This window comes from Osmerus eperlanus, chromosome 6, assembly GCF_963692335.1.
Source record: "Osmerus eperlanus chromosome 6, fOsmEpe2.1, whole genome shotgun sequence".
NCBI classification, from domain to species: Eukaryota; Metazoa; Chordata; class Actinopteri; order Osmeriformes; family Osmeridae; genus Osmerus; species Osmerus eperlanus.
In genome coordinates, this window is record NC_085023.1 from 1,724,698 (window position 1) to 1,751,056 (window position 26,359).

General features: G+C 45.3%; 2 protein-coding genes and 1 long non-coding RNA gene across 13 annotated transcripts in view; 2 read left to right on the forward strand and 1 right to left on the reverse strand.

The window, feature by feature from the left end:
• The window catches only part of thbs2a (thrombospondin 2a), a 49,808-nt gene that overhangs the window by 20,438 nt on the left and 3,011 nt on the right, over window positions 1–26,359 (forward strand). For 3 of the 11 annotated variants that reach the window (XM_062462956.1, XM_062462960.1, XM_062462957.1), the window contains exons 20-23: window positions 2,723–2,820; window positions 2,909–3,048; window positions 3,954–3,987; window positions 5,304–7,507. In XM_062462956.1, coding sequence (XP_062318940.1) covers window positions 2,723–2,820; window positions 2,909–3,048; window positions 3,954–3,985 — 270 coding nt within the window. In that variant the 3' untranslated portion in view covers window positions 3,986–3,987; window positions 5,304–7,507. Of the gene's footprint in view, window positions 1–2,722; window positions 2,821–2,908; window positions 3,049–3,953; window positions 3,988–5,303; window positions 7,508–26,359 lie in introns of those variants that run through there. The other 8 variants (XR_009930588.1, XR_009930587.1, XR_009930590.1 and 5 more) reach the window with 7 other exon arrangements.
• LOC134021879 (uncharacterized) overlaps window positions 11,073–26,359 on the reverse strand; it is a 317,808-nt gene continuing 302,521 nt past the window's right edge. Inside the window, exon 2 of the long non-coding RNA XR_009930593.1 lies at window positions 11,073–11,512. This is a non-coding gene — a long non-coding RNA (uncharacterized LOC134021879). The remainder of the gene's footprint in view (window positions 11,513–26,359) is intronic.
• Window positions 15,823–18,104, forward strand: LOC134022812 (12-(S)-hydroxy-5,8,10,14-eicosatetraenoic acid receptor-like). The gene has a single exon (XM_062464561.1). It carries the CDS (start codon window positions 16,026–16,028, stop codon window positions 17,103–17,105), a length of 1,080 nt encoding a protein of 359 aa, XP_062320545.1. The 5' UTR covers window positions 15,823–16,025; the 3' UTR covers window positions 17,106–18,104.

Consider the following 26,359-nt stretch of genomic DNA (forward strand, 5'->3'; position numbering starts at 1 on the left):
ACTTTGGTTTCAAAACAATGTTATGTCACCTCAAAATGGTATTTTGATTTCAAACAACAAACACAGACTATTATTTGAGTAGACTTTTCAAGCATCGATTGAACACTGATGTACTCAAGTGAAAACACTACGATGAATGGGAAAACACCATGTATGAAGGCCTTATCAGGAGCATTTTGCCTTTTCATGTTCAGTGATACCATAGGCTTACTTAGGCTTAGTACATATTGTTATACTGTAAAATGTAACTGTAAAATGTTTTTACTCCAATATGAAACAACACACAAATATACAGTAACAAAAATATTTATTTGTTTCAAAAGTGAAATAAAGAATAGGCCAGTACAGTCAACAACAAAGAAGAAAAGTAAAATAAAAATATATATACTGTAAAACACTGTAAAAAAGGAGGACAAAATAATTAGGCTGCATCCTGTCTTCGGATCCTGTCTGGCCAGAGGACCTCATCAACATCACAGGCTATGTTCTCTCTGGCCAGACAGCGGGGAAAGTAACGCCTGGTGTGGCGAATCCAGCCCTGAAAGGCCTCAGGGGCTATATTGCCACATGCCTCCTCCATGGCCTGTATCAGGGGCATCTGCGCCTGCGGATTGCGTTCGTATACCTTCCATCTCCAGGCAGGAAAAAACTCCTCTATTGCGTTTAGAAATGGAGAGTATGGTGGGAGGGGAAGCACCAAAAACCGTGGGTGGTTGGTGAACCAATTGTGGATCAGAGCAGCCCGGTGGAAACTTACATTGTCCCAGATAACAACATACCTGGGCTGCTCTGCATGGACTATTTGGTCGGGTGGAATAAGTGTGTTGTGGAGTGTGTCCAGGAATATGAGGAGACGGGCAGTGTTGTAGGGGCCAATGATTGAGTGGTGATGGAGGATGCCGTTGTGGTTTATGGCAGCACACAGAGTGATATTCCCTCCCCGCTGGCCAGGGACATTGATAATGGCGCGTTGTCCAATGATGTTTCTGCCCCTGCGCCTTGTTTTGGAGAGGTTGAAACCAGCCTCATCAATATAAATAAATGTATTCGACTCCTCAGCTGCCTCTAGCTCAAGAACTCTCTGAAACAAACATGACAATATTACAGTAGTTATCAGAAATAGGCCTACACATTGTTGTAAAACACTTGAAAATACTGTAACATTGAATTGGATTACAATATAGTCCACTAATGTGTCAGTGCTACAGTAATAGGACACAATCAGCTGTAAGAATATATAGAGTAAGACTTACTTGCACATAGTCATGGCGCAAATCTTTGACTCTGTCAGAGTTTCTGTTGAACGGCACTCTGTATATCTGCTTCATTCTTAGTGTGTTCCGCCTCAGAACACGGTCCACTGTAGCCTGGCCAACTGTGAGAATGTTGGGGAATGTGACTTGGTCATTGATTATTGTATTCCTTATTTGTCTTATGGTTAATGCGTTATTTGCCATAACCATGTTGACTATTGCTGTTTCCTGTGCATCTGAGAAGGTACGCTCCCTCCCACCACGCCGGGGGAATCTTTCAGTTCTGCAAAATGTACAAATACAGAACAATGGAAAATACTCTAAATACAAAAATACAACCGTTTTTCTGTCATAGTAGGCCTAGTATTTCTTACCTATTTTCTCTCCTGAACGTCCGTATGATGGATGCAACGGAGTAGCGGCTAATATTTGGTTGCACCCTCTGGCCTGCCTCCTGCATGGTCAAACCATGGTTCACGACATGGTCGACCACTGTGGCCCGAATTTCATCAGTGATTACTGCTCTCCTTCCACCTCTTCCTCCTCCTCGTCCGCCTCCTCGTCCTCCTCTTACCCTTACTCCTCTGCCTCTCTGAAATGCTTGTGCTTCCATGTCGTTCATTGCTCTCCAAACCAGGAGCTCACCTATGTCCCTTATATTGCTAAAACCTTGATTATAAATTGCACAACAGCCTTGGAAATTGAAGTTTTATTAATTGAATAACAATGTGTTCTGTCTGAAAACAAGGAGCTTTTGGCATGGATGAAGTGTTAAAAATAAAGAGGATTGTGTGTAGTGTTTTGGAGACTGTGTGGTTTACCAATTGAAATCTGTGTTTAAAGCAGATAATTGTGTGTTGTGTTTTGAGGAAAGTGTGGCTCGCAATTGAAATTTGTGTCTAAAGCAGCAAAATGTGTTTATAGTTCAGCAGAATTGGTTAAAAGAGTTGGCACATGAGTTACAAGTTGTGGTGATTGTGTCATATGTTCCTATTTTTGTGTGTTAGCAATCGATAAAAACTGTAATATTACCGTCAAACCTTTAGATTTATTGGTTGCTATCAAGATGTGAAGTTTATTTAGGCAAATATGACAACAAATGCTTTTTAAACACGTTAGATACCCTGCCTTTAACTTAAATGACATATCGTTTCAGTTTAGAATATTTGTATGGTAACAATATATAAAAAACCTCACAGTATACGTGTGTGTGTGTGGTGTGTGTGTGGTGTGTGTGTGGCGTGTGTGTGGCGTGTGTGTGGCGTGTGTGGCGTGTGTGGCGTGTGTGGCGTGTGTGGCGTGTGTGTGGCGTGTGTGGTGTGTGTGGTGTGTGTGTGGCGTGTGTGTGGCGTGTGTGTGGCGTGTGTGTGGCGTGTGTGTGGCTTGTTTTTGGCGTGTGTGGTGTGTGTGTGGCGTGTGTGTGGCGTGTGTGGCGTGTGTGTGGCGTGTGTGTGTGATACGGTGTGCAGGTGCGTACCCTCTGGCACGATCCCAAGAACGTCGGCTGGAAAGACTTTACCGCCTACAGGTGGCACCTCATACACAGACCCAAGACTGGCTTCATCAGGTGAGCACACGCACACACACACGCACACACACACGAACACACATGCACACAGCTAAGGGACCCACCTGCCGGCTGTGCTGTCCCCCAGGGTGGTGGTGTACGAGGGGAAGCAGATCCTGGCGGACTCGGGGCCCGTGTACGACCAGACGTTCGCAGGAGGACGGCTCGGCCTCTTTGTGTTCTCCCAGGAGCTCGTCTTCTTCTCAGACCTCAAGTATGAGTGCAGAGGTGAGTAACCCCCCCACACACACACTCCCACCGCCTCCAACACACACACTCCCACCGCCCCCCACACACACACTCCCACCGCCCCCAACACACACACTCCCACCGCCCCCCACACACACACTCCCACCGCCTCCAACACACACACTCCCACCGCCCCCCACACACACACTCCCACCGCCCCCCACACACACACTCCCACCGCCCCCAACACACACACTCCCACCGCCCCCAACACACACACTCCCACCGCCTCCAACACACACACTCCCACCGCCCCCCACACACACACTCCCACCGCCCCCAACACACACACTCCCACCGCCCCCAACACACACACTCCCACCCCCCCCACACACACACTCCCACCGCCCCCAACACACACACTCCCACCGCCCCCAACACACACACTCCCACCCCCCCCACACACACACTCCCACCGCCCCCCACACACACACTCCCACCGCCTCCAACACACACACTCCCACCGCCCCCCACACACACACTCCCACCGCCCCCCAACACACACTCCCACTGCCCCCAACACACACACTCCCACCGCCCCCCAACACACACACTCCCACTGCCCCCAACACACACACTCCCACCGCCCCCCAACACACACACTCCCACCGCCCCCAACACACACACTCCCACCCCCCACACACACACACTCACACCCCCCCCACACACTCCCCCCAAAACACTCCCCCACACACCCCCACCCCCCCACACCCCCCCCACACACACCCCCCCCCCCACACAGACCCCAACCCCCCCCACACACATACACTCCCCCCCCCCCCCCTCCCCCCCAGCTGCAGAGAGGGGCGTGTGTGTTGTTGTGCTGTCTGGTTTAAGAAATACACCTTTTTTTAAATCCTCCAAATGTTTTTTTTAACACCCAGATAAGCCGGAGTTTCCAACTGTGTTCATATAAAGGTAACAACCTGGAGCTGCAGTCTGCTTGGTGTTGGCTGATAACTCCTCACGCTGTGCTCTCTGCTTGTCACCTGCCTGATTACACTGGCTGTATGGTTATCATACTGGCTGTATGGTTATCATACTGGCTGTATGGTTATCATACTGGCTGTATGGTTATCATACTGGCTGTATGATTATCACACTGGCTGTATAGTCATAGTGACTGTGGTCATAGTGACTGTATGGTTATCATACTGGCTGTATGGTCATACTGGCTGTATGGTTATACTGACTGTGGCCATAGTGACTGGATGGTTATAGTGATGGTATGGTCATCATAGTAACTGTATGGTTAAAGTGACTGTATGGTTATCATAGTGACAATATGGTCATAGTGACTGTATGGTTATTATAGTGACTGCATGTTTACCATATTGACTGTTTGGTAATAGTGACTGTATGGTTTACAGTGACTGTATGGTTATCATAGTGAATACATAGCAAAAATTGAATCACAGAGAGTACATAGAAAACTAATATACTTTTTTACCGAAACAAGATCAAGACATCATCTTACCCCTGGGAAGGCCAACCTCCACCATAACTATTTTTACTTGTTCAATAACTTGTAGCAGTTCCTATGTAAGTACAGTGTTGTTACTATAGGTGTTGCTATTTAGTTACATGGTAGTGGATGTAAATGTAATGTGAAGTGGGTTGTGATACTGAAGAGCTCATTATGAAGCGTGAGGTTTGTGGGGGGAGTACCAGATGTTTCTGGGTGATCAGTGGGGAGTAGTGGGCTGGTATGGTGCGTTTGTCATCACAGCTGTAGATGGAACCCACATGTTGGTGAGCTGAGTTCTGGGGCCTGCTGAGCCCGCCCAGGGGCAGGGCTGGCTCCTTCCACCCTGCTGTGCCCAGCCCAGGGGCAGGGCTGGCTCCTTCCACCCTGCTGTGCCCAGCCCAGGGGCAGGGCTGGCTCCTTCCACCCTGCTGTGCCCAGCCCAGGGGCAGGGCTGGCTCCTTCCACCCTGCTGTGCCCAGCCCAGGGGCAGGGCTGGCTCCTTCCACCCTTCTGTGCCCAGCCAAGGGGCAGGGCTGGCTCCTTCCACCCTGCTGGTGTGGACCTTCCCTGGATCTCCTATCTCTCTGTGCAGACGTGAAGCTCGGTTCTCATCTTTCCCAACAGAAGTCTCCTGTAACCATAGCTTTCATGTCTTCAAATGTGTTTATACCAGTGATTGACCCAATGACCCATCCACCTCTCCACCTCTCCCCCTTTCTTTCCCCCTCTCCCTCTTCCTCTCTCCCTCTCCTTCTCTCCCCTTCAGATAACTGAGCTGGGTGGACCATGCTCCTCTGTCTCCTGGATCTCCACATCTTAACTCCATCTTTCAGATGGACACAGACCTGTCTGCTGTGCTGGGACAGCCATTAGACTGGTTAGGGTTACCCCTGTCTGTCCTCCAGGGTTAGGGTTCGCTGTGTCTGTTCTCCAGGGTTAGGGTTAGCTGTGTGTCCTCCAGGGTTAGGGTTAGCTGTGTCTGTTCTCCAGGGTTAGCCATGTCTGTTCTCCAGGGTTAGGGTTAGCTGTGTCTGTTTTCCAGGGTTAGGGTTAGTTGTGTGTCCTCCAAGGTTAGGGTTAGCTGTGTCTGTTCTCCAGGTTTAGGGTTAGCTGTGTCTGTTCTCCAGGGTTAGGGTTAGTTGTGTGTCCTCCAGGGTTAGGGTTAGCTTTGTCTGTTATCCAGGGTTATCTGTGTCTGTTCTCCAGGGTTAGGGTTAGCTGTGTGTCCTCCAGGATTAGGGTTAGCTGTGTCTGTTATCCAGGGTTAGGGTTAGCTGTGTCTGTTCTCCAGGGTCTTGGAAGACCAGACTTTCCCTTAGAAGTGACATCACATCTCAGTGGACTAACAAAAGCCAAATAACTTAACGCTGTGTTCGACATTGTACATTTCTTTTAATCCTATTTTTTCTGTTTTACATTTTTGATTTTAGCTCACTTTTCCAACTGTCAGTCTTAGTGAATACCAATATTTGAGTTCTAGGAACAGATAAGGGACATGATCCACACATTTGAACTATAACTTAAGGTTATACCACAGACCAGTGATGTGGCTGATTATAGACTGGTACCAAAGACCAGTGATGTGGCAGATTATAGACTGGTATCCGTTCCCATCATTCTTAATGCCTCTGGAAAGTTCTTCAACCCCAAGGCCTTTTTACAGCAACTTACTCTGGGAACAAGATGTTTATACTAAGTCTGTATTATAAATTCTTTTTTTGTAAATTATTTATGCTATCGTTTTTTTATGTTTATTTTTTTCCTTGTTTGTTTCCCTTTTTGCTCAAGTTTGTAAATACTTATTTATTTGTTTACACTGATATAAAACAACTATTTGAAATACACCTGAAATTTGTGCTAAACAATATCCAAGCTTTGCATCATAACTGAAAGATGGGGTCAGGATTGATATGCAGGACTTTGCTTGCAGTGCTTTTGTCACCATGAAGTGTTGACGTGTGGAGTTACTACACACCATGACCGGAGCAGATCTGAAAAGTCACATGAATGAGTGTTTATGCAGAGTTAGAGAGTCATGTTTAGGTTGTGTAGTGTTGTATGTAGTAGTGTGAGGATGTCTGTCCACAGGGCCACAGGCTCAGAGTTAGTCCACAGGCCTACAGATCTATTCCTGGATGTGGAAAGTGTGTTGGAAGGATTTTATTGTACGTGTCTTTCCTACATCAAGGATGGATATTCAGAACTTCCTGTTTCTGGTCTGTAAGGTTGAGATAACAATATCATCACAAGAGGGAAATGTGGATTAAATGGGACGGTAACATTGCACCTGTACACCTGTAGAAAAATAACCCCTGATTAGCTCAAAGCTAACTGTAACTAACTGTTGCTCCTTCAAACAAATGGTTAAGCAAACGATCATTAAAAAACAAGTTATCACACAATTTGTTGTAAAAATAAATGTAATTAAATGAAATTATATGTAAAGACAACCAACTAAGCAAATGTTAACTAAGAAACCATCCTCCATTATGCATTCAATTAGCCAAAGTTAGCCCCTTGTCTGTGTCCCTGAGAAGTAATGACGTACTACCACAACATGTGGAAAGGGTCTTGGGTAATGGACAGACGTCTCATCCTCCATACTAGTTTCTACTCAGAGAACCCGCCAGACCCACAATGCTGTCACTGAATGCCATCACTGAACTGACATAACATCAGAGTTAAAAAAACACATTAATTACATGGATCAAGCAATCAGAAAAGTACGAACATATCCGTTAGTATAGCAGTTGTTGTCCCAATACATCAAAATATGTTAGCTTGTTCTGTTTTTTGGGGGTTTTGCAATGCACAAATGTAAATTGTTTTTGATATACATGATGCACGTGTTACATTTTCTAACAACCCTTTTTGTAAGTGGTAAACATTAAAAATGTATCTTGTTTAATGAAACAATCTCATGTACATGATCAGATTATGTTCTATAGGGAATAAACATTTTGTACATTATCTGTTTGTTTTCAGAAATGTGGTCCAAAACAGCAGAATAAGAATCCTGTTTATTGCCAAGTAGGATTACACATGAGGAATTTGCTTCGGTAGATGGTGGTTAACATAGTATGTAGAAATATAAAGAAAGATTAAATAAGTAGTAAATAAATACTGCAGTAAAAAGCATAAATATAAAATACTAGAGAGGGTACAATTTCTGGGGAAATTGTGAGGTGTGCTTGAGTCGTTTTTTCTTTTTTCTTTTTACGATATCACCACCTATTGTTTAAACTAATATCAAACATCCAAACATTTGGAGGATTTTCATGGGTGTACTTTACTTTACTTCTGTAGATCACAAGAATCACCGGTTCATTCCCCCTGTCTGGCAAAAGTTTATAGCTTCAAATGGTTGAATTTACACATCTAGCAAATTAATACCATTACCATTGACAGTTAATAATGAATCGGACTGCCAATGAAAGAGGCTGACTGAGGCAAACGGGAATACAGTACTGTCCGACTGTGCTCACATTATCAATCAAAATACAATTTAAACTGGCTAGATGTAGCTCATATCTACAAAACACAACGATCCTGGACATTTGTGGTGTAGTATTATCGAGTGAAATATTAAATAGTAAAGAGACTGATAGTAGGAGGTCTTGTGACCGGCTATCCGCGTAGGGAAAACCACCTCGTGTGTATTGAAGAAATCTCATATTGTACCCCAATTGCTGTGAAAGTACAAAGTCAATGACATCAGTTACCAAATAGTACCAATACCAAGTTCAAGACAAATTCAAAGTATTTATTACATATATGTAAGGTGCAGATGTCTGATACACTCAAGCTGAGCATCTCAGAGGACAAAGAATACAGGAATGCAGTTAAATAGTATCACAATATGGGAGGTTTTACTCTCCCTAGAAGCTTCGCAAAGCACAGAAAGAAGAAGCTGTATTCATGGTGCTGGAAAGCTTGTGTTTCGTCTTTAGATATGGCTCCTAGAAATGGCCTTGACATTCCTCCTATTTTCCTCATTCAAAGTTGCCTGGCACTATACACTTTGGTAACATTGTGACCTCTGACCTACAATCTAGTGTCACAGACATTATGGGACCAAGACTTAAAACATTTTGCCACTGACATTGTCTATGTACAGTGGAGTTTTTATATGTAAAAATTGGTGGGGAAAAAAAACATTTCAAAATATAGGATACATACCAGTAAAGCTACAAAACTCCCTCTTGCTACTGATGTGTTTATTTAACACATCAACAAACAGCGTGGCTCCACAAAACACTTTTAACGACAGAGCGGCTTGCTTCTACCAGGTGTTGTAGTAGGGCTACACATACTGGAGAGAGAGACCTTCTTGTGTAATTTCTCTCCTTCTCTCTCACACACATTTTTACATTTACCACTGTCATATTTACAAACCTAAATTAGAAATTCAACCAAGCTCAGAACCAATGTGCCTACAGGGCCATACGCAAATAGCAATGAGCTCAACACCACTGAAAGCCACAACAAAGATGAAAGACAACTTTATGGATACAGATCCATTCTATGACAACAACCTTAATAGATAAGCATGGACACACTGACACTCGTCACCATCTATACAGGGCTGCCAACTTTTCCAAAAACCTTTAGTTTTTTTTCAAACATAAAACAGCACACATATGCGGCAAAAGAAGTTTTATTTCTGAACAGTACAGTACTTTCAACGGGCCTGCTCAACCCATTGCAGCACACAAAGTGATGTTCCCATCACGCTGGCCGGGGACCTTAACAATGGCGCGCTGGCCAATGACATTTCTGCCCCGGCGCCTCCTCTTCACCAGGTTGAATCCAACCTCATCAATGAATATGTATTCATATAGCTCATTAGCTGTGTCATGCTCCTGGATCCGCTGGAACAGACAGCATGGTAATGCAAGTTATAGTATGGACACAGATGGGTCAACACAGTGGGCTACAGTGAGACACTGTAGAAAAGGAACAATATTGGATTACAGGTACAATGCATGCATGTGTCAGTGCTGAATGTTTGGGACTTACAAGCACAAACTCTTGCCGTAACTCCTTGATGTAGTCTGTGTTTCAGTCGAATATGACCCTGTACACTTGTTTCATCCGCATGGCATTCCTGGGGCATTCCATTCCCCATGTTTCTGAATGTGGCATGGTCAGCCAGGATCCTGGTTTGTATCTGTCGGAGTGTGATAGTGTTGTTTTCACGAACCATTTTCACAATGTCAGTCTCCTGTTCGGCTGTGAAAGTGCATATTCTTCCTCCACTGTGTGGTTCTCTTTCAGTCCTGCAAAATACAAATACAGTGAGCACACTGTATTCTATTGATATGCAGTATTTCAGTACACAAGGCAAATATAATTCATACCTGTTCTCCATTCTAAAGGTTCTAATGATGGCAGCAACAGTGAAGCGGCTGAGATTTGGTTGGACCCTCTGGCCAGCCTCCCTCATGCTCAAACCATGGTTGAGCACATGGTCAACCATGGTGGCCAGAATCTCATTAGAGATCACCGTTCTCCTTCTTCTTTCTCCTCCTCCTCCTTCTTCTTCTCCTCTTCCTCCTCCTCCTCATCCTCCTTCTTCTTGTCGTCCTCCTCTTCCTCCTCCTTATCCTCCTCCTTGTCATCCTCTCCCTCCTCTTCCTTGTCCTCTTCCTTGTCCTCTTCCTTGTCCTCTTCCTCCTCTCACTCTTACCCCTCTCCTTCTCTGGTTGTTGATATGTTCTACTGTAAGTTCTCCATTGTTCACCAAACAAAACAGAGGCTAACCCTTTTTATGCTGCAGTCCTGATCGCAAATTGCTCACCAGACCTGAGTGTTTAGAGATTTGAATATTTGTGTGTTGTAGGTTGATGCTTTGAGACTTTACTTGAGAAGTGTGTGCAACTGAACATTGTGTGTAGTGTTTTGACAACAACGTGATGTGTAATTGACATCAGTGTGTAAACAAGGAAAGTCAGAGTCTAACCCATTCTGATTCTCAGGTCACGAGAACAATACAGTTGAATCCACATTGTCTTCAGACCAACCATCTCTTCCCCCCCAGGTGGAATACTTCTATTCTATTTTTTTTAAATAACATAATTATTCATAAGTATGCAGTGGCATAACGACATCTCTGACGTTGATAACAAACCAAACCGTTTAAAAATCGGTTGAAAATTGAGCAAGTTATGGTCATTTAACCCTTGTGTTCTCTTCGGGTCATTCTGACCCATCAGTCATTGTGACCCACCGTCGTATTGCGACAACTTTACCGCATACAAAAACAAAGTGAAGCATTTTCTTTTAACCGTCGGGCTGTCTCAGACCCTCCACATTGCGAAGGTTAAAAGATAATTATTTTTATTTGTTTTTGTATTGGGTAAAATTGGGTAGACACAACGATGGTTCGTTATGAACCTTTGGGTCATGTGACCCGAAGGCAGCACAAGGGTTAAAAAGTACATGTAGCACCAGCACAATGTTATGGGTGAGCGAGTTGACTGTAGCAAGATGGCTGCCATGTGCGGACGTTCTAGACTCCGCCGTAAGACATCAAGGCTGTGTCTACTACCGCGAACTTTACTAAGTACACTGCAATACAGTGCACTTACATCTGTAGTGCACTCCGTCGCTGAGTAGTGCTGTCTCAAATGGAACACTTAAGTTACCCACTTGGCGGGAAGTGACGGACGCAAATCTGATTGTGACACCCGCGAATCTAAGGCGAATCTGCTCGCGAGTCATTTCGTCCGCCATTATTTTAGAAATGAAATGAAAAGCTGCCGAAAGGGCTCCTCCTCTTCCGCTACGTAGCCAATATGGCACCCGTTTAGGGCGAGTAGTGTCCATCGTTGTACACTGCATTTTTTGACCGTTTGCAGTGCGTCATCCGGGTACTTTCAGTGCACTGAATTCTTCTGGTTCTGTCAGTGTAAGCGCCCTAAGCACTGAAAGTCAGTGCTCGAAGTGCACAAGTGCGCGGTAGTAGACACAGCCCTAGTCTTTATCTATGGGGAGAACTCCCACTCTCGGGAAACTTCCGGGTTCTGAACTGGTTGTAGTTCCACTCTGGTTCCATATGAGGGCGCTAACGGTCGAGTGCAGAATGAATGGAGGTCTATGGAGCTATACCCCTCAAAATCCACTTTTCTCAGGATATCATTCTTTGTCTTGTAATTTGAATGTTGAATTCGAAAGGGGAGGCAAAAAAAATACACACTGCTGGGTTTTAGATTTTTTTAAAGTCGCCTTTTGTTCTACAAAGCCTTTTAAAATGTCAATGACGTCATACACATCGTACGACCAGAGATACTGCTTTACAGCAAGCTCTGGTCACTTCCTTTTTTCTCTCGGGGCATCGACAACACAGCTGACAGGTTAGGCTCTCCCTGTCAATACACAGGCGCTGTCACGTCCCAGTGGAGGCGCTGGCACGTACCCCTCGCTACTGTCACGTACCAGTGGAGGCGCTGGCACGTACCCCTCGCTACTGTCACGTACCAGTGGAGGCGCTGGCACGTACCCCTCGCTACTGTCACGTACCAGTGGAGGCGCTGGCACGTACCCCTCGCTACTGTCACGTACCAGTGGAGGCGCTGGCATGTACCACTAGCTACTGTCACGTACCAGTGGAGGCGCTGGCACGTACCACTAGCTACTGTCACGTACCAGTGGAGGCGCTGGAACGTACCACTAGCTACTGTCACGTACCAGTGGAGGCACTGGAACGTACCACTAGCTACTGACACGTACCAGTGGAGGCGCTGGAACGTACCACTAGCTACTGTCACGTACCAGTGGAGGCACTGGCACGTACCAGTGGAGGCACTGGCACGTACCACTAGCTACTGTCACGTACCAGTGGAGGCGCTGGAACGTACCACTAGCTACTGTCACGTACCAGTGGAGGCGCTGGAACGTACCACTAGCTACTGACACGTACCAGTGGAGGCGCTGGAACGTACCACTAGCTACTGTCACGTACCAGTGGAGGCGCTGGCAGTCTTGTATCCTGCTAGCTGAGGGTGTGAGGAGAGGAGGCAGTCTTGTATCCTGCTAGCTGAGGGTGTGAGGAGAGGAGGCAGCTACATGTCAGTTTGTCCTCTCTTGAGACTGGTTCTGGGCTGGGGGATGGGGCGAGGCAGGTAAATTGGCCGTGGGGGTGATGGGGAGGTTGAACATGGAAGGGGCCGAGGAACGCCGCTGCAACCCGCCAGAGGTAAACTTCCTGCTGGGCAGCTGGGACAGGGAGGCCCTCCTCTGGACGTTGTGCTTGCTTCGCTCCAATCTGGACACTCCTTCCCCTTTACGCAGTAGTGATGGGTCGTTCGCGAACGATCCGGCTCTAAGAGCCGGCTCTTGAAGGTGAACGTCGGGAGCTGGCTCGCATATCTGAAGAGCCGCCTCTATTTTTAATAGATTAATACAGCCTATAAAAACTAAATGATTATGAAATAATGAATTTTAATTGTATTTAAAATAATTGACTAATTCAAAGAACAACAAAAAAATACTTGTAGGCTTAAAGGCGCACACGATCATCCTCACATTCTGTTCCTGTCAATCCTGCATGAGGGAGGGCCGAGCCAACTCACACACAGTCAGAGAGTAGTCAAAACTCGGAGGAGAGCCATGACAAATCAATGCATTTTTAAAGATATGTGGTTACGGTCGAGTATGATTTCATTTCATAATTTAATTCAAATTGTTTTCACACCCATCATAGTCAAATTCATAGTTAAAACATGTATTTTTTAAAGAGCCGTTCGGGAGCCAAAAGAGCCGGCTCTTTTTGGTGAGCTGAGCCATACGAGCCGGCTCACGAAAAAGAGCCGGAATGCCCATCACTATTACGCAGGAAGTACCGCCCCCCCGCCATTCCCTTGGCTTCCTGCAGGTCCTGGGTGGGGAGAAAGAGAAACAGCGAGAAAGAGACAGAGAGACAGAAAGAGGGCACTGCAGCATTTTCACCTGGATTACATGACTAAATGGGTGGGCCCACTACATAAAGAGATACACGGTAACACCACACATTACGACAAGGTGGGATTAAAAAGTAGGCGGTCACAGCCTCACAACCATTTTCAGGGCGAGAAACAAATGTAGTACACTAAGTAGTAATGTCCGGAGGGACATGGTAATCCTTTATGTATTGAGTAAATGTAAGTAGCCTTAACCTAGCCCTGTACCCTAGCTGATGTCATACTGCTCTGTGATTGGCCTGCTGTAACTAGTGGGGGCTGACACTGCTCTGTGATTGGCCTGCTGTAACTAGTGGGGGCTGACACTGCTCTGTGATTGGCCTGCTGTAACTAGTGGGGGCTGACAGGGTCGCCCTGCTCCTCCTCCTCCCGGTCCTCTTTGACTGGGGACAGGGTTTACTGTCTGATCCTGTCCTGAAACATTGATGGTGCTTTCGGGGAATTGAGGGCTTACAGCGCATTCTGGAATCCAGTTGAACCTGTGGAGCAGATGTTGGGAAATGAACGAGTAACATAACAGTGCCAGAAGGTAGGTAGGGCAGCGTTGTTTGGACACAGAGTGTTGTCTTAGTCAGATCAACTGGAAAGACCTAGAATGTATCGAAGATACAGTGAGTCACCCCAGCTTAATCATTATCCCTTGGAGGTGCCTTGTCTAACCTGCAGGTCTACTGTGTGAGCACCAGGGGGATTGAAGACTGGGGGATAGAATTGGTGTGTCTCACTGTGATTGTCTCATCTTGTCTTACACACACCACAACCTAAACATCTACAATCAAACCAAAAAGATTGTTTGGGGTCAAAAAACAAGTAAAGAACAAACAGCCTAAGATGTTGTCCCAAATCACCTCTGCATCTTTCGAGGAAAGGATTCTGGGACTGTTGACATCCTGTGGTGTAAGGGAGGGGTTGTTGTGGTTGAGACACTTTTGGTTGTGTTCGGCGGGTGTTTGCTGGAGTTCTCCGTGGGTAGGGGTTCCATGTATAATTTCTCAAAAAAGTATTTTCAAATGAGTCCGTGTGAGACCCCACTTGATCTTGGCTGTCTGTTTACAATTACAATAACAATGAACTGGACTTTGCATTGTTGCACAAATAACAAAATACTCCACATATATTGACTGTTCCGCCCTTGTTATGTTTCTGTTAGGTAGTCCATGTTGTTAAAAGCCCTTCACAATGCTGCTAATACTGAATATTGTTATTGTTACTGTTACGTGTATTGATTGTGCTAAGGTTTACACAGGGGTTATTTATGGGAAGTTTATTGGAGGGATATTGCACTTTGTATTGCACTTATGTCAAACTATACAGTGTTTGAATGCTCTAAACAGAATTTCGACAAATAAATATATTGAATTGAATTGATGGAACTGCCCTCACTGGAACGGCTGGATACAATCCAAATGTATTCTCTGTGCGTTCTCTTTATGTCAGTTAATTGGATTATGGGAATCCATTGTTAAGATGAAAATTATTTAAATAATTGATGTGGACATTTATCTGGTGACTTTTATGAGCAGCAATGGACTGTAACATATCCTAATAACCCTCATTGGTGTTTATGACTAGTGTCGTTGAAAGCTGAAACATGGCATATCCTCTGCTTGACTGGAGACATTCCTTTGAGAGTCAGTGTTAAGAGACAAGTCTGAACGAGCCTCTGCACTGTACTGATGCATCTGCTTCTATTCTAGCTAGGAGGCTATACTACAAAGAAATATCTGACTTTAAAACACAACATCCCAACTGGTGGCTTTATTTACTTTAGAAAAAATTTGACCCCAAAAGCCCTTTAGACCATGTTGCCTCTGCTTGTAAATATCTAGCATATTCCCCAGGATATACTCCGACCCTGTCTTATACAACTTCTTAACATAGCTATCATTCCTGCTGTATGCAGAAGTTTCTGGATTCCCAGCCAGTCTGGCAGGCTCTCATACTAAACTCTCTTTGAGTTTCATCAATCAAACCTTCTTTTTATGGCAACGACTCTCCAGCATAAAATCTTTCTTTCTCTGGAGAGATACTCCCTGGAGAGATACCACAGGATGGAGGAGGGGGTCACCCCACCCTGCTCCAAATCCTGAGGGAATTATATTTTGTGAGGAGGTGAAACGTTTCCATAATGTTTTCTCTCCTGCCCCCTTCGTCCGCCCCCCTCTCTCTGTCCCTCTCAGCGGCATGCCAGTCCTGTTGTAACTCCCCTCCTCAGACTCAGGGAGGGGCTAAACAAACCACAGAACAGAGCTGACTGCGTGCAACGTGTTGAAGGGGAGGAGGAAGGAGGGAGGGAGTGCTGTGATTCAAGTCTAAAATTCACCAAGCAAACACACAAGCCTTGGAGTTTGCCTTCACACGCACACGCAGAAATCTCCCCTTCGGGAGTTACAAGAGCTCGTCTCACCTGGTGTGGCTAGAGACTCCCCGTCTCTTTCCTTGGTTTCCAAACCAAACCTCTTCTGAGGTTCAGCTCGGAGCTTCAGTGATTTCATTGTCGTGAAGGGTTGTCTTTTACGAGCTCAGGCATGAAGGCTGAACTGCTAATCGCACCGACAGAGGAATACCACGCTTCAGAGGACTGTGAGACCACTAGCCGGGCGCTCTATAACTTCTGCGCAGCTGTGATGATCATCATCTTCCTGCTGGCTATCCCACTGAACATCTCAATCCTCCACCTCTTCATCGTCAAGCTCAAGTTCTGGAAATCCAACACCAACAATGTGTTTCTGTTCAACCTGGTCCTGGCCGACATCTTGCTGTTGTTCTGCCTGCCTGTGAAGGCCTACAACTTCATCCACAGTGGGAGATACAGTGAGAACGATGTTGTCTGCAAAGCCATGCTCTTCATACTCTTCCTCAACCGAGGAGCCAGCATCGCCTTCCTCACCGTCATCTCCATCGACCGCTACTTCAACGTTGTAGATCCTGGGAGGAAGAACCTCCTGAAAGCCCTGAAGAAGTCTCCTCAGATCTCCATCCTGATCTGGCTCCTGCTGCTCACTCTGACCATTCCTGCCATGTTGAAGCCTTTCGAGTGCTGCAACAGCCACAAGAGCTATAGCTACAGCTACAACGCCACGGAGAAGCGGGAAGACACCGTGGTGAAGGACGTGGTGGACAGTCTGAGGGAGGTGGTGTTCTTCACGCAGATCTTGATCCCCTTCATAATCCTGCTGTACTGCACGGTGCGCATCGTCAACCGCCTGAAGAGGAAGACGGTGGGGGACAAGACCAAGCTGAGGAGAGCCATGTTCCTGGTCTCCTTGGTCATGGTGTTGTTCTCTGTCTGCTTCCTGCCCTGCACCGCGGCCAGGATCGTTCTGCTGGTGGCCCGAGTTCAGGCGTGGAAGCAGCTCTCAGAGGAAACAGCGGTGCAGGTGTTTGACGGCGTCATGGTCCTCTCCTTCATCAACTGTCTGCTGGACCCCTTGGTTTACTGCTTCTGCAGCACCAAGTTCAAAAACATCTACCTGGGCAATTACTTTCCCTGCCTTCTGAAGAAACACGCCCTTGATAACAGCACCTTCACAGCAAACGCAAATCCCAAACGCAATAATGTCTCAGGAAGATCAACGCAAGAAAGGCAGCAGGTCCGGACGGCATGAGCTCTCGGCTCCTCAAGTCCTGTGCAGACCAGCTGTGTGGGATTGTGGAGCGGGTCTTCAACCTGAGCCTGAAGCTGGGGAGAGTTCCACAGCTGTGGAAGACATCCTGCGTGGTGTCAGTACAGGGTAGAAATTGTAAAAAAAATTAGGGGGCAATTTTTGCCCCCATTGACTGAAATCCAGGGGCATTTAAACAAAATTGGGGGCACTTTTTGAAACTTGTGAAATAACATTTAACCTTTGTTCAAAATTATAAATATACTTATTTAGTCTTACAGTATATGAGCAATTGTCATCAAATGGCAATACTAAGACTATTAAGCAGTTTTCTTACATTTTTTTGTGCTGCACTATTGTATCTGGGTAAGATTTAACGCAACAACCAATGAAAAAAAAGCATATCCTGGAATTATTCATGTGATTCTGCTACAACATCTGCGAAAGTTTCCAGCAGGTTCATTCACCCACAGAGGAAACCACTGGAGCTCGAGCTCACTTTGAGCACAAAGTCAAGAGTAAGTCATGATTTCCTGTTTTAATGTTACAACAAATTCAAAACTTGTTTGACACAAACAATAACAACTTGACTGGTGTTAGAATATGTTTCCCAGATAATTAGCATCCGTTTTTCATGAGTGTCTGTAACTTAGCCAACAGTTTTACAGCCTGTTCACTGACAACAACTGCTCAGAACAAGTAATCTAGTAGGGCTGTCCCCACTCAATCGACTAGTCGATTTTCTGGTCGATATGCTCTTGGTCGACTGAGATTTTTTTAGTCGAGCTGCCTTATGGCAGTGTGAGATCCAATTCCCGCGTGTGTCACCATTGCTGAATTAAAGAAATGTTCTACAGAAATTGTAGATTATATTATTTAAGACAAATAAAGCAACTCAAATAATATATAATTTAAAATAAAAGGTGTTACTGTTTTCAATTTTTTTAATCTGCGCTTTGTTTTTTGCACACGGCACGAGCACAATTCGCTGCCGAACTACAAACGCTGCCATAGCCTACTTTGTCGATGTTATTTGGCAAAATGGCAAATAAATCTGTGGTATGGCAGCATTTCATTGAAGTACATTTGATAAAGGAGTCCAAAAAGGCAACAAACACTTATAATAAACAACACTAGTCATAATCTCTCTCTCCCACACATATACATTTAGTCATTTAGCAGACGCTCTTATCCATAGCGACTTACAGTAAGTACAGGGACATTCCCCCGAGGCAAGTAGGGTGAAGTGACTTGTCCAAGGACACAACTTCATATGGCACGGCCAGGAATTGAACGAGCAACCTTCTGATTACTAGCCCAAATCCCTAACCGCTCAGCCACCTGACTCTGACACACACACGTGGAAATTGAGTAAATACTTTGTATTTGGTTGAATTGTCAGTGCCATGTGTCAAATATTTTCTTCTGCAAGTCAGAGCAAAAATAACAACAAAAACACTTATAACTAGAGAGGGTACAATTTCTGGGGAAATTGTAGGGTGTGCTTGCTTGCGTCGGTTGCACAGGGGTCCGTTTTTGAATGACATTTTTACAACTGATATTTCTGTATATTTTATATAAAAATGCATACTTATTATTTATAAAGATTACATAGATTTAAAAGCATTTTTTTTTTGCTGCTCATTTACAACTGAAAATACGAGTGAAGTGTAGAATGAAATGGATGTCTTCTCATTTCCCCTGCAAGAGGCAGCCTCATCGTTGAATCAAAACGAATAAATTTGGCAGACCGGTGTACAAATTGACCTAATCTCTATGACTTAAACGTCCTTTTAAGTTTTTCCCTTCTCGTGATATTTTCATGCATTTAGCCTACTCATTGCATTCATTCATTAATAAAGAACCCCCTTTGAAGATTATTCTACGACGTTACCGGCAGTAGAAGATGGAATCGCGATTCAAACAGTACCAACTGCTAACTGAAAATATGCACCCCAAAACGTAAATAAGATTGACATTTATTTAGTGGAAAATCGCTCATTCATAAAAATCTCACTGGTAGCGATCATTGTCAGTAACAACGCAAAATGCGATATAGCCCTGTGTGGAGAAGCTGCCCCGGTAAATTGTACTACTACGGTACAGTACTAGACTAGCGTTACTGCTGTGTTCGTCTCGGTAGCGATTGCGTTGGTTGAATTGGATTTAACGTTCCGTTGTACGGTTTAGGCTGAAATTAATTATTTTCATGAACAGATTGACAAAGTTTAGGCTGTGGCAATGAAGTTCAGGTTAGTAGTTAGATAGACTTTTGATTTAAGTAAGGGGAGTGCCGAACATGTTCTGTCGCCGTTTGACTTCCTACAGCTGTGTAGATGTTTTTGTAGTGTCTCGCGTAGGCTACAGCGTTGCAGTGATACACTGGATTGAAACCACAGGTAATGATAATTTCACCCACAAATCGTTTACTTGTAATCTAATGTCATAATAAATCCTACAACGAAAATGTATATGTGAGGAATGTTTATTTTAACGATTGAAAACAGATACATCATAGACCACTGTAGTATGTGTTGCCCGGGCAACACAGGCTAACGTCATGATGCTAATACTTCAGTGAAATAGTAGACTACTGTTTCCGAAAGTAGATGTACTTCCTTAATAATATCATCTTATATTGTACATTACACATCACAATTGTGTGTCGTATCACAAAGTAAAATGAGTAAATAGTTATCACCCTGGCCTCTTTGCTTGTGGCGTTTCTGCAGCTGCCTTGCAGTAAAGCTATAGTTAGCCTAGCTATCCCCCAAGTTAACAGATGCGAAACGAATGTTCTGCCAAAGGTAGTCACGCGTGTTTTCGTGACGTTAGTAACGTCAGTGACTGTGGCTAGCAAATTATCCACCGTTAGCTTCACTTTTCGCCACAAAAACTTAACTTCAGCCTAAACCATGCAACGGAACGTAAATTCCAATAGAAGCAACTCAATCGCTACCAAGACGAAACTTTTGACACCTACTTTGTCTATGTAGGCCAAATATTGACTGAGTTTTAGGGGGGCAAAAAGAATAATAATAATATATATGTGAGAGAACAAAGGTTGTGCCCTTGCCGAAGGCAAAGCACACCCAATTATATTATTCATGAAACACCCCCATCCCCGAGGCCCATCCACCCCCCCCCCCCCCCCCCCCCCTTGACCACCTGACAGGGTGGGGGGTGAATGTCATCCTTGCCTGTCTTCAAAATTTGAGAGCCCTGCAGATTACCTAATTTATTGTTAGGCTATGTCAAAACAGTAAACGCAGTAAACAGTACAAGCAGTAGCCTACAGCCGCTGACTGTTAGCACAGCCATAGCCAATCTTTTCTTCATACCAGTCTGCTTGAAACGATCGAAAACATGTTGTCCATTTTGCTGCAGTAGTCCATCTAGGTCTGGCGTAGGGAGCTCCCTCTTGCTATTAACTCATTTTTTGAATAAAATCAAGCTTGGAGAAATTCCTCAACTCCGTGATATCGGCAGACACCGCTGCTGTCATTTTGACTTGAATTTTGCGGGCATTACGCTTACAATTTAACTGGTGTAATGACGTTAGCTGCGCAAATGTCCAGTAATATCTCGATTTTAATTGGTCCATGTTTGATACGTAACGTAGGTGTTGAGAGTGGATAAGTGTATGAATGTAATTATATTTGTCCAGGAGGAGGCACTGTTGCGCCTCATATGACATCAGTCACGTGTGACTGATGATCTTATAAAGGGGGATGTTCACCCTCTCATTCTTTCCCTTGTTACCTGACTCTCACGGAGAGAAGCATCAATAAATAATGCCACGCATTGATGGCTAACAAGACAAACGTCTAAGTGTCCGTCCCTTCTCTAAATCATTATTCCGCTGTGCAGGTAGGCAGAAGGTATAAGCCTACCTGTCAACAGGTTATGGGCCCAGCTAACGGAGAATGATGATAAAGTTTGACGGACACGTGCGTAGATAGCTAGCATACAGAAGTAGGATTACCATAAGAGCTAGTTTAGCATCGGGAGTACCGGGAAGCTAAAGCTAGGCTGAAAAGGAGCTAAACTGAGCTATAAACAGAAAAAGCCATGAACAAAAACAAGTGGCCCACGTTTGACGGGAGAGCAGAGGAGTATGAGCTCTGGGAAGAAAGGATGCTGTGCTGCATGCACGGAGTGGGGCTGAAGCAGACGATCCTCACAGAGCCCAGTGGACCACTGACGGTTGAAGAAAAGGCTAATGATGACAACCTGAATGCTGACGCCTATTGTGCATTAGCGCCGCTACTTGACAATACGAGCTTGGGACTGATATTCAGAGACACGAAGGACAAGGGCCGAGAGAGCCTCAAGGTGTTAAGAGAACACTACATCGGAAAAGGTAGACCCCGGATTGTCTCACTGTACATAACAATGACTGCGCTGAAGAAAGCTGACAACGAGACCGTAACCAAATACGTTATCCGAGCTGAGCAGATCATAACGGCACTCAGGGGTGCAGGTGAAGCACCGAGTGAGGGACTGATGATGGCGATGATCATGAGGGGGTTACCGGAGAAGTACAAGCCGTTCACACTGATGGTGACACATGGTTCAGCAGACATGACGCTGGGAGAGTTCAAGGCAAAGTTGAGGAACTTCGAGGCTTCAGAAGACTCAGACCCAGTCGCAGAAGAGGCGGGAGAAAGGGTGCTGAGGGCCCAAGCGGCGCCAAGGAAAAAGACCGGGCCAGTGGAGATGGTGTGTTGGCGGTGCGGAGAAAAGGGCCACAGAAGGGGTGACTGCACAGAGAAAGTTTGGTGTAGTTTTTGCAAAAGCAGGGGACACACAGACATGGCATGCTCAAAGAAGGAGCGGGAACGGAGCGCCCGATGTGCGTGTGTCCAAGATGGCGGCGGCGACGGTAGCTGGAGAGCAGGTCGTGAACAAGATGGCGCCCGGGGAGCCGCGGGAGGAGAAGACCGTACCTTCAGGGCACACACAGAAGATGCCAGCCCCTCAGGGCAACGGCTGCAGATCCAGAGAAAGGGACTGATCGTGGACACGGGCGCGTCGTCCCACATCATCAACGACAGGAGCAAGTTCAAGCGCTTCGACAACACCTTCAAGCCGGAGAGACACAGCATGGAGCTGGCAGACGGGAAGCGTACCGTCGGGGTGGCTCAAGGCAGGGGAGACGCACAGGTATGCCTCATAAACAGCGAGGGCCGCCGGTGTGCAGTGACTTTAAAGAACGCTCTCTACATCCCCTCGTACCCCCAAGAACTCTTCTCAGTGAAGTCTGCTACCGCTCACGGTGCCAAAGTGTTCTTCGACGAAGGTAAAAATGTCATATTGTCGCCGGATGGCACAAGGTATAATATTTATGTATATAAGAGAATGTACTACTTACAAACCGAATGTGATGTAGATGATGTGTGTAATGTCAGCTATGATATCCAAACATGGCATGAGATAATGGGTCACTGCAATTACGAGGATATCTTGAAGCTGCAGGATGTAACAGAAGGCATGCACATTAAAGGTGCAAAGCTTAGGCCTGATAAAGAATGTACAGTGTGCATAGAGGGAAAGTTCACTCAAACGAGAAACAGAGATCCGGCTGATAAGGTAAAGACACCACTTGAACTGGTGAACACAGACCTAGCTGGTCCAGTAAACCGTGAGTCCATAGATGGTTTCAGGTACATGCAGTCTTTCACCGATGTGTGTACAGGGGCAGTGTTGGTTTACTTTCTGAAAGCAAAAAGTGATGCAGTTCAGGCCACTGAGAAGTACCTGGCAGATGTAGCGCCTTATGGCACTGTAAAATGCATCAGATCAGATAACGGGACCGAGTTCATTAACAGAGAGTTCCAGACACTACTGAGAAAGAACAAAATTAGACACGAGACTTCCTGTCCTTACTCCCCGCACCAGAACGGGACAGCTGAAAGGGAAGGGCGCACTCTTTTTGAGATGGCCAGATGTAAACTTATCGACAGTGGCCTACCTAAGAGTCTTTGGCACTATGCCATCCAGGAAGCAGCCTATACCAGGAACCGGTGTTTTAACAAACACACAGGCACTACCCCATATACAGCACTGACAGGTAAAAGGTGCAATCTAGGCAGTATGCATAAATTCGGGTCAGTGTGCTATGCCTACCAGCAAGACAGAGGGAAACTAGATTCTAGGTGTGAGAGAGGACTCTTTGTAGGGCATGACAAGGGCAGTCCCGCCTATCTAGTTTACTACCCCGGTAAAGGAAAAGTGCAGAAGCACAGACTGGTAAAGTTTATCACGAAGACAACCTGTGAAAACGAGACTCAGACACAGGAACTAGCACTGGACCCCAAAGTAGCTTGTGACAAAAGCATAGAGACTCCACAGCCTAGTGTACTGAGCACAGATGTACAGGCTGACGGTCCACAGCCAGCATCAGAGGATGAGGGAGAGAAACACCCTAAGGTGACGCTGCATGCCTCAGACAGTGGGAGATACCCCACCAGAGAGCGTAAACCCCCGGGGTATCTGAGAGATTATACTGTGGAAGATACTGATGATGACAGTACACTCATTAATGTAGATTATTGCTACCGTGCAGTTTGTGGTGTACCTCTGACCTTTAAAGAGGCCATGACATCAACTGAGTCAGGGAAGTGGGAGAAAGCGATGGACGAGGAGATGAAGTCCTTAGAGGACAACCAGACCTTTACACTGACTAAGTTACCAGAGGGCAGGAAGACAGTGGGAGGAAGGTGGGTATACTCGATCAAGGGTGACATTGACGGACATGACCAGTACAAAGCTAGGTTTGTAGCAAAAGGATACAGTCAGAGAGCAGGGATAGATTATGGCGAGACATTCTCACCAACAGCCAATCTTACAAGTATACGTGTAGTGATGCAGAAGGCAGCCCAAGACGATTTGATCTTACATCAAATGGATGTGAAAACGGCCTATCTGCACGCCCCCATTGATCGAGATATATACATGGAACAACCTGAAGGTTACGAAAAAGAGGGAGAGAAGTTAGTGTGTAAACTACAGAAGTCAATTTACGGCCTCAAGCAGTCGGGGCGTAATTGGAATGAGATGCTCCACACATCCCTAGTAGATGACAACTTCACTCAGAACCCGACAGACCACTGCGTCTACACAAAAGAGTCTAAAGAGACAGGGAAGGTAATAGTAGTTGTCTGGGTGGATGATCTTATCATTGCAGCCAGCAACAACGAGAGTCTAGAGAAAGCGAAAAACATGTTTTCTACCAGATTTAAGATGAAGGACCTAGGTAGGTTGAAATATTTTCTGGGCATGGACTTCAGCCAGTCTGATGGCTATGTAAAAGTGTCACAAAAGAGGTATGTTGAAAAGATATTGGAACGTTTCGACATGCAGGAGTGTAGAATCAGAGAAACACCATGTGACCCAAAGTTAGACTACTCTGAAGATGCGCCTAAAATGTCTGATGTGAAGAAGTACAGGGAGGCTGTCGGCAGTCTCATTTACTTGACAACCTGTACACGTCCTGACCTATGTTTCGTGGTGAGCAAGTTATCACAGCATTTTGCTGACCCTACAGATGAACATTGGGTTACCGTGAAACATGTTTTGCGTTATCTCAGGGGTACTGCAGACAAACAACTCTGTTTCAGGAAGAGCAGAGAGAGTCTAGGCCTACAGGCGTATAGTGACGCAGACTGGGCTGCGGACGCTAGTGACAGACGCAGTACCACGGGGTATTGTGTGAGTATGGGTAAAGACTGCTCCTTAGTCTCTTGGAAAGCCAAGAAGCAACCCACAGTAGCATTATCTACATGCGAAGCCGAGTACATGGCTCTAGCTCTAACAATACAGGAGTGTATTTATTTTGAGCAACTACTGGGAGGTATAGATACCTATGTGTATAAGAAAACTGTTGTTTATGAGGATAACCAGGGGACAATTGCGCTGGTTAAGAACCCTGTGTGTAGACAAAGATGTAAGCATGTGGACATTAAATATCACTTCATTAGGTCTACCATAAGGGAAGACAAGATGTCACTTGTTTACTGTCCCACAGACGACATGGTCGCGGATGTTATGACAAAACCCGCCTCCAGACTTAAGCTGTGGAAATTTGCAGGAGTCATGTTTGGTTTGTAAAATGTTGACATTTGACACTGCCATTTTTGTTTGTTTTGTTCATTTTATTATGTAAAAGTTGTACAGTATACATGTCATTCATAAGTGGGAGTGTTGAGAGTGGATAAGTGTATGAATGTAATTATATTTGTCCAGGAGGAGGCACTGTTGCGCCTCATATGACATCAGTCACGTGTGACTGATGATCTTATAAAGGGGGATGGTCACCCTCTCATTCTTTCCCTTGTTACCTGACTCTCACGGAGAGAAGCATCAATAAATAATGCCACGCATTGATGGCTAACAAGACAAACGTCTAAGTGTCCGTCCCTTCTCTAAATCATTATTCCGCTGTGCAGGTAGGCAGAAGGTATAAGCCTACCTGTCAACAGTAGGTGATTACTGGCATAACATATTTACGTACAATATAAGTTTATGGCTGTTTATCAATCCGAAGAACGCTGAGAACGCAAGTACATTCTTTTGAAGAACGTTCTTGCAAGCGTCCTTGCGAGAATGGTCTTGCAAGTCCGCAAGGACTTCTGGGAAATCAGAAGCGCTCTCGCTGGTCAAGTCACCATCCGATGCATCCTTGATAAAAGAGGCGGATCAGGAACATTTCCGGGTATTTTTGGCGTTCTTGGTGACTGTTCTTTGGATTGGAACTGTACTTGGGCAATGAAAGATGACGTCAAACGAGTTCGCAAGAACACAAGAAACGTGGATTGATAAACAGCCATTGGCAAAGGCACAGCAGAGAACGTACATGTTGAAGAATACAGGATCGAAGTGCGTAAGTGAATTTTTCGCTTGTCGTCCGCAGTTAATGGACAGTAAAAGCACTGCTCTTTTTTTTTTTATTTGATTATGCGTAACTGCTACATTTGTCATCGTAACGTCTAAACATTTGGAATAACACACATATTGCATATAAATCACAAGAATAAACAGTAAAAATACAAATACAATTTTATTAAATAAAATGATTTAATAAACATTTACGTTTGAATTTTGGCAGGGTAGGCAGTGCCTACCCAGACTGCACGTCACTGCCCACAACTGCTGAACAACACCGACACACAGTAAATGGCTGTTTATCAATCCACGTTTTTTTTTCCGGTCTTGTGTTCTTGCAAACTCGTTTGACGTCATCTTTCATTGCCCAA

Excerpts from the sequence above, each read along its gene's own strand:
- LOC134022812 (XM_062464561.1), top strand. The coding sequence starts at position 16,026 with ATGAAGGCTGAACTGCTAATCGCACCGACAGAGGAATACCACGCTTCA.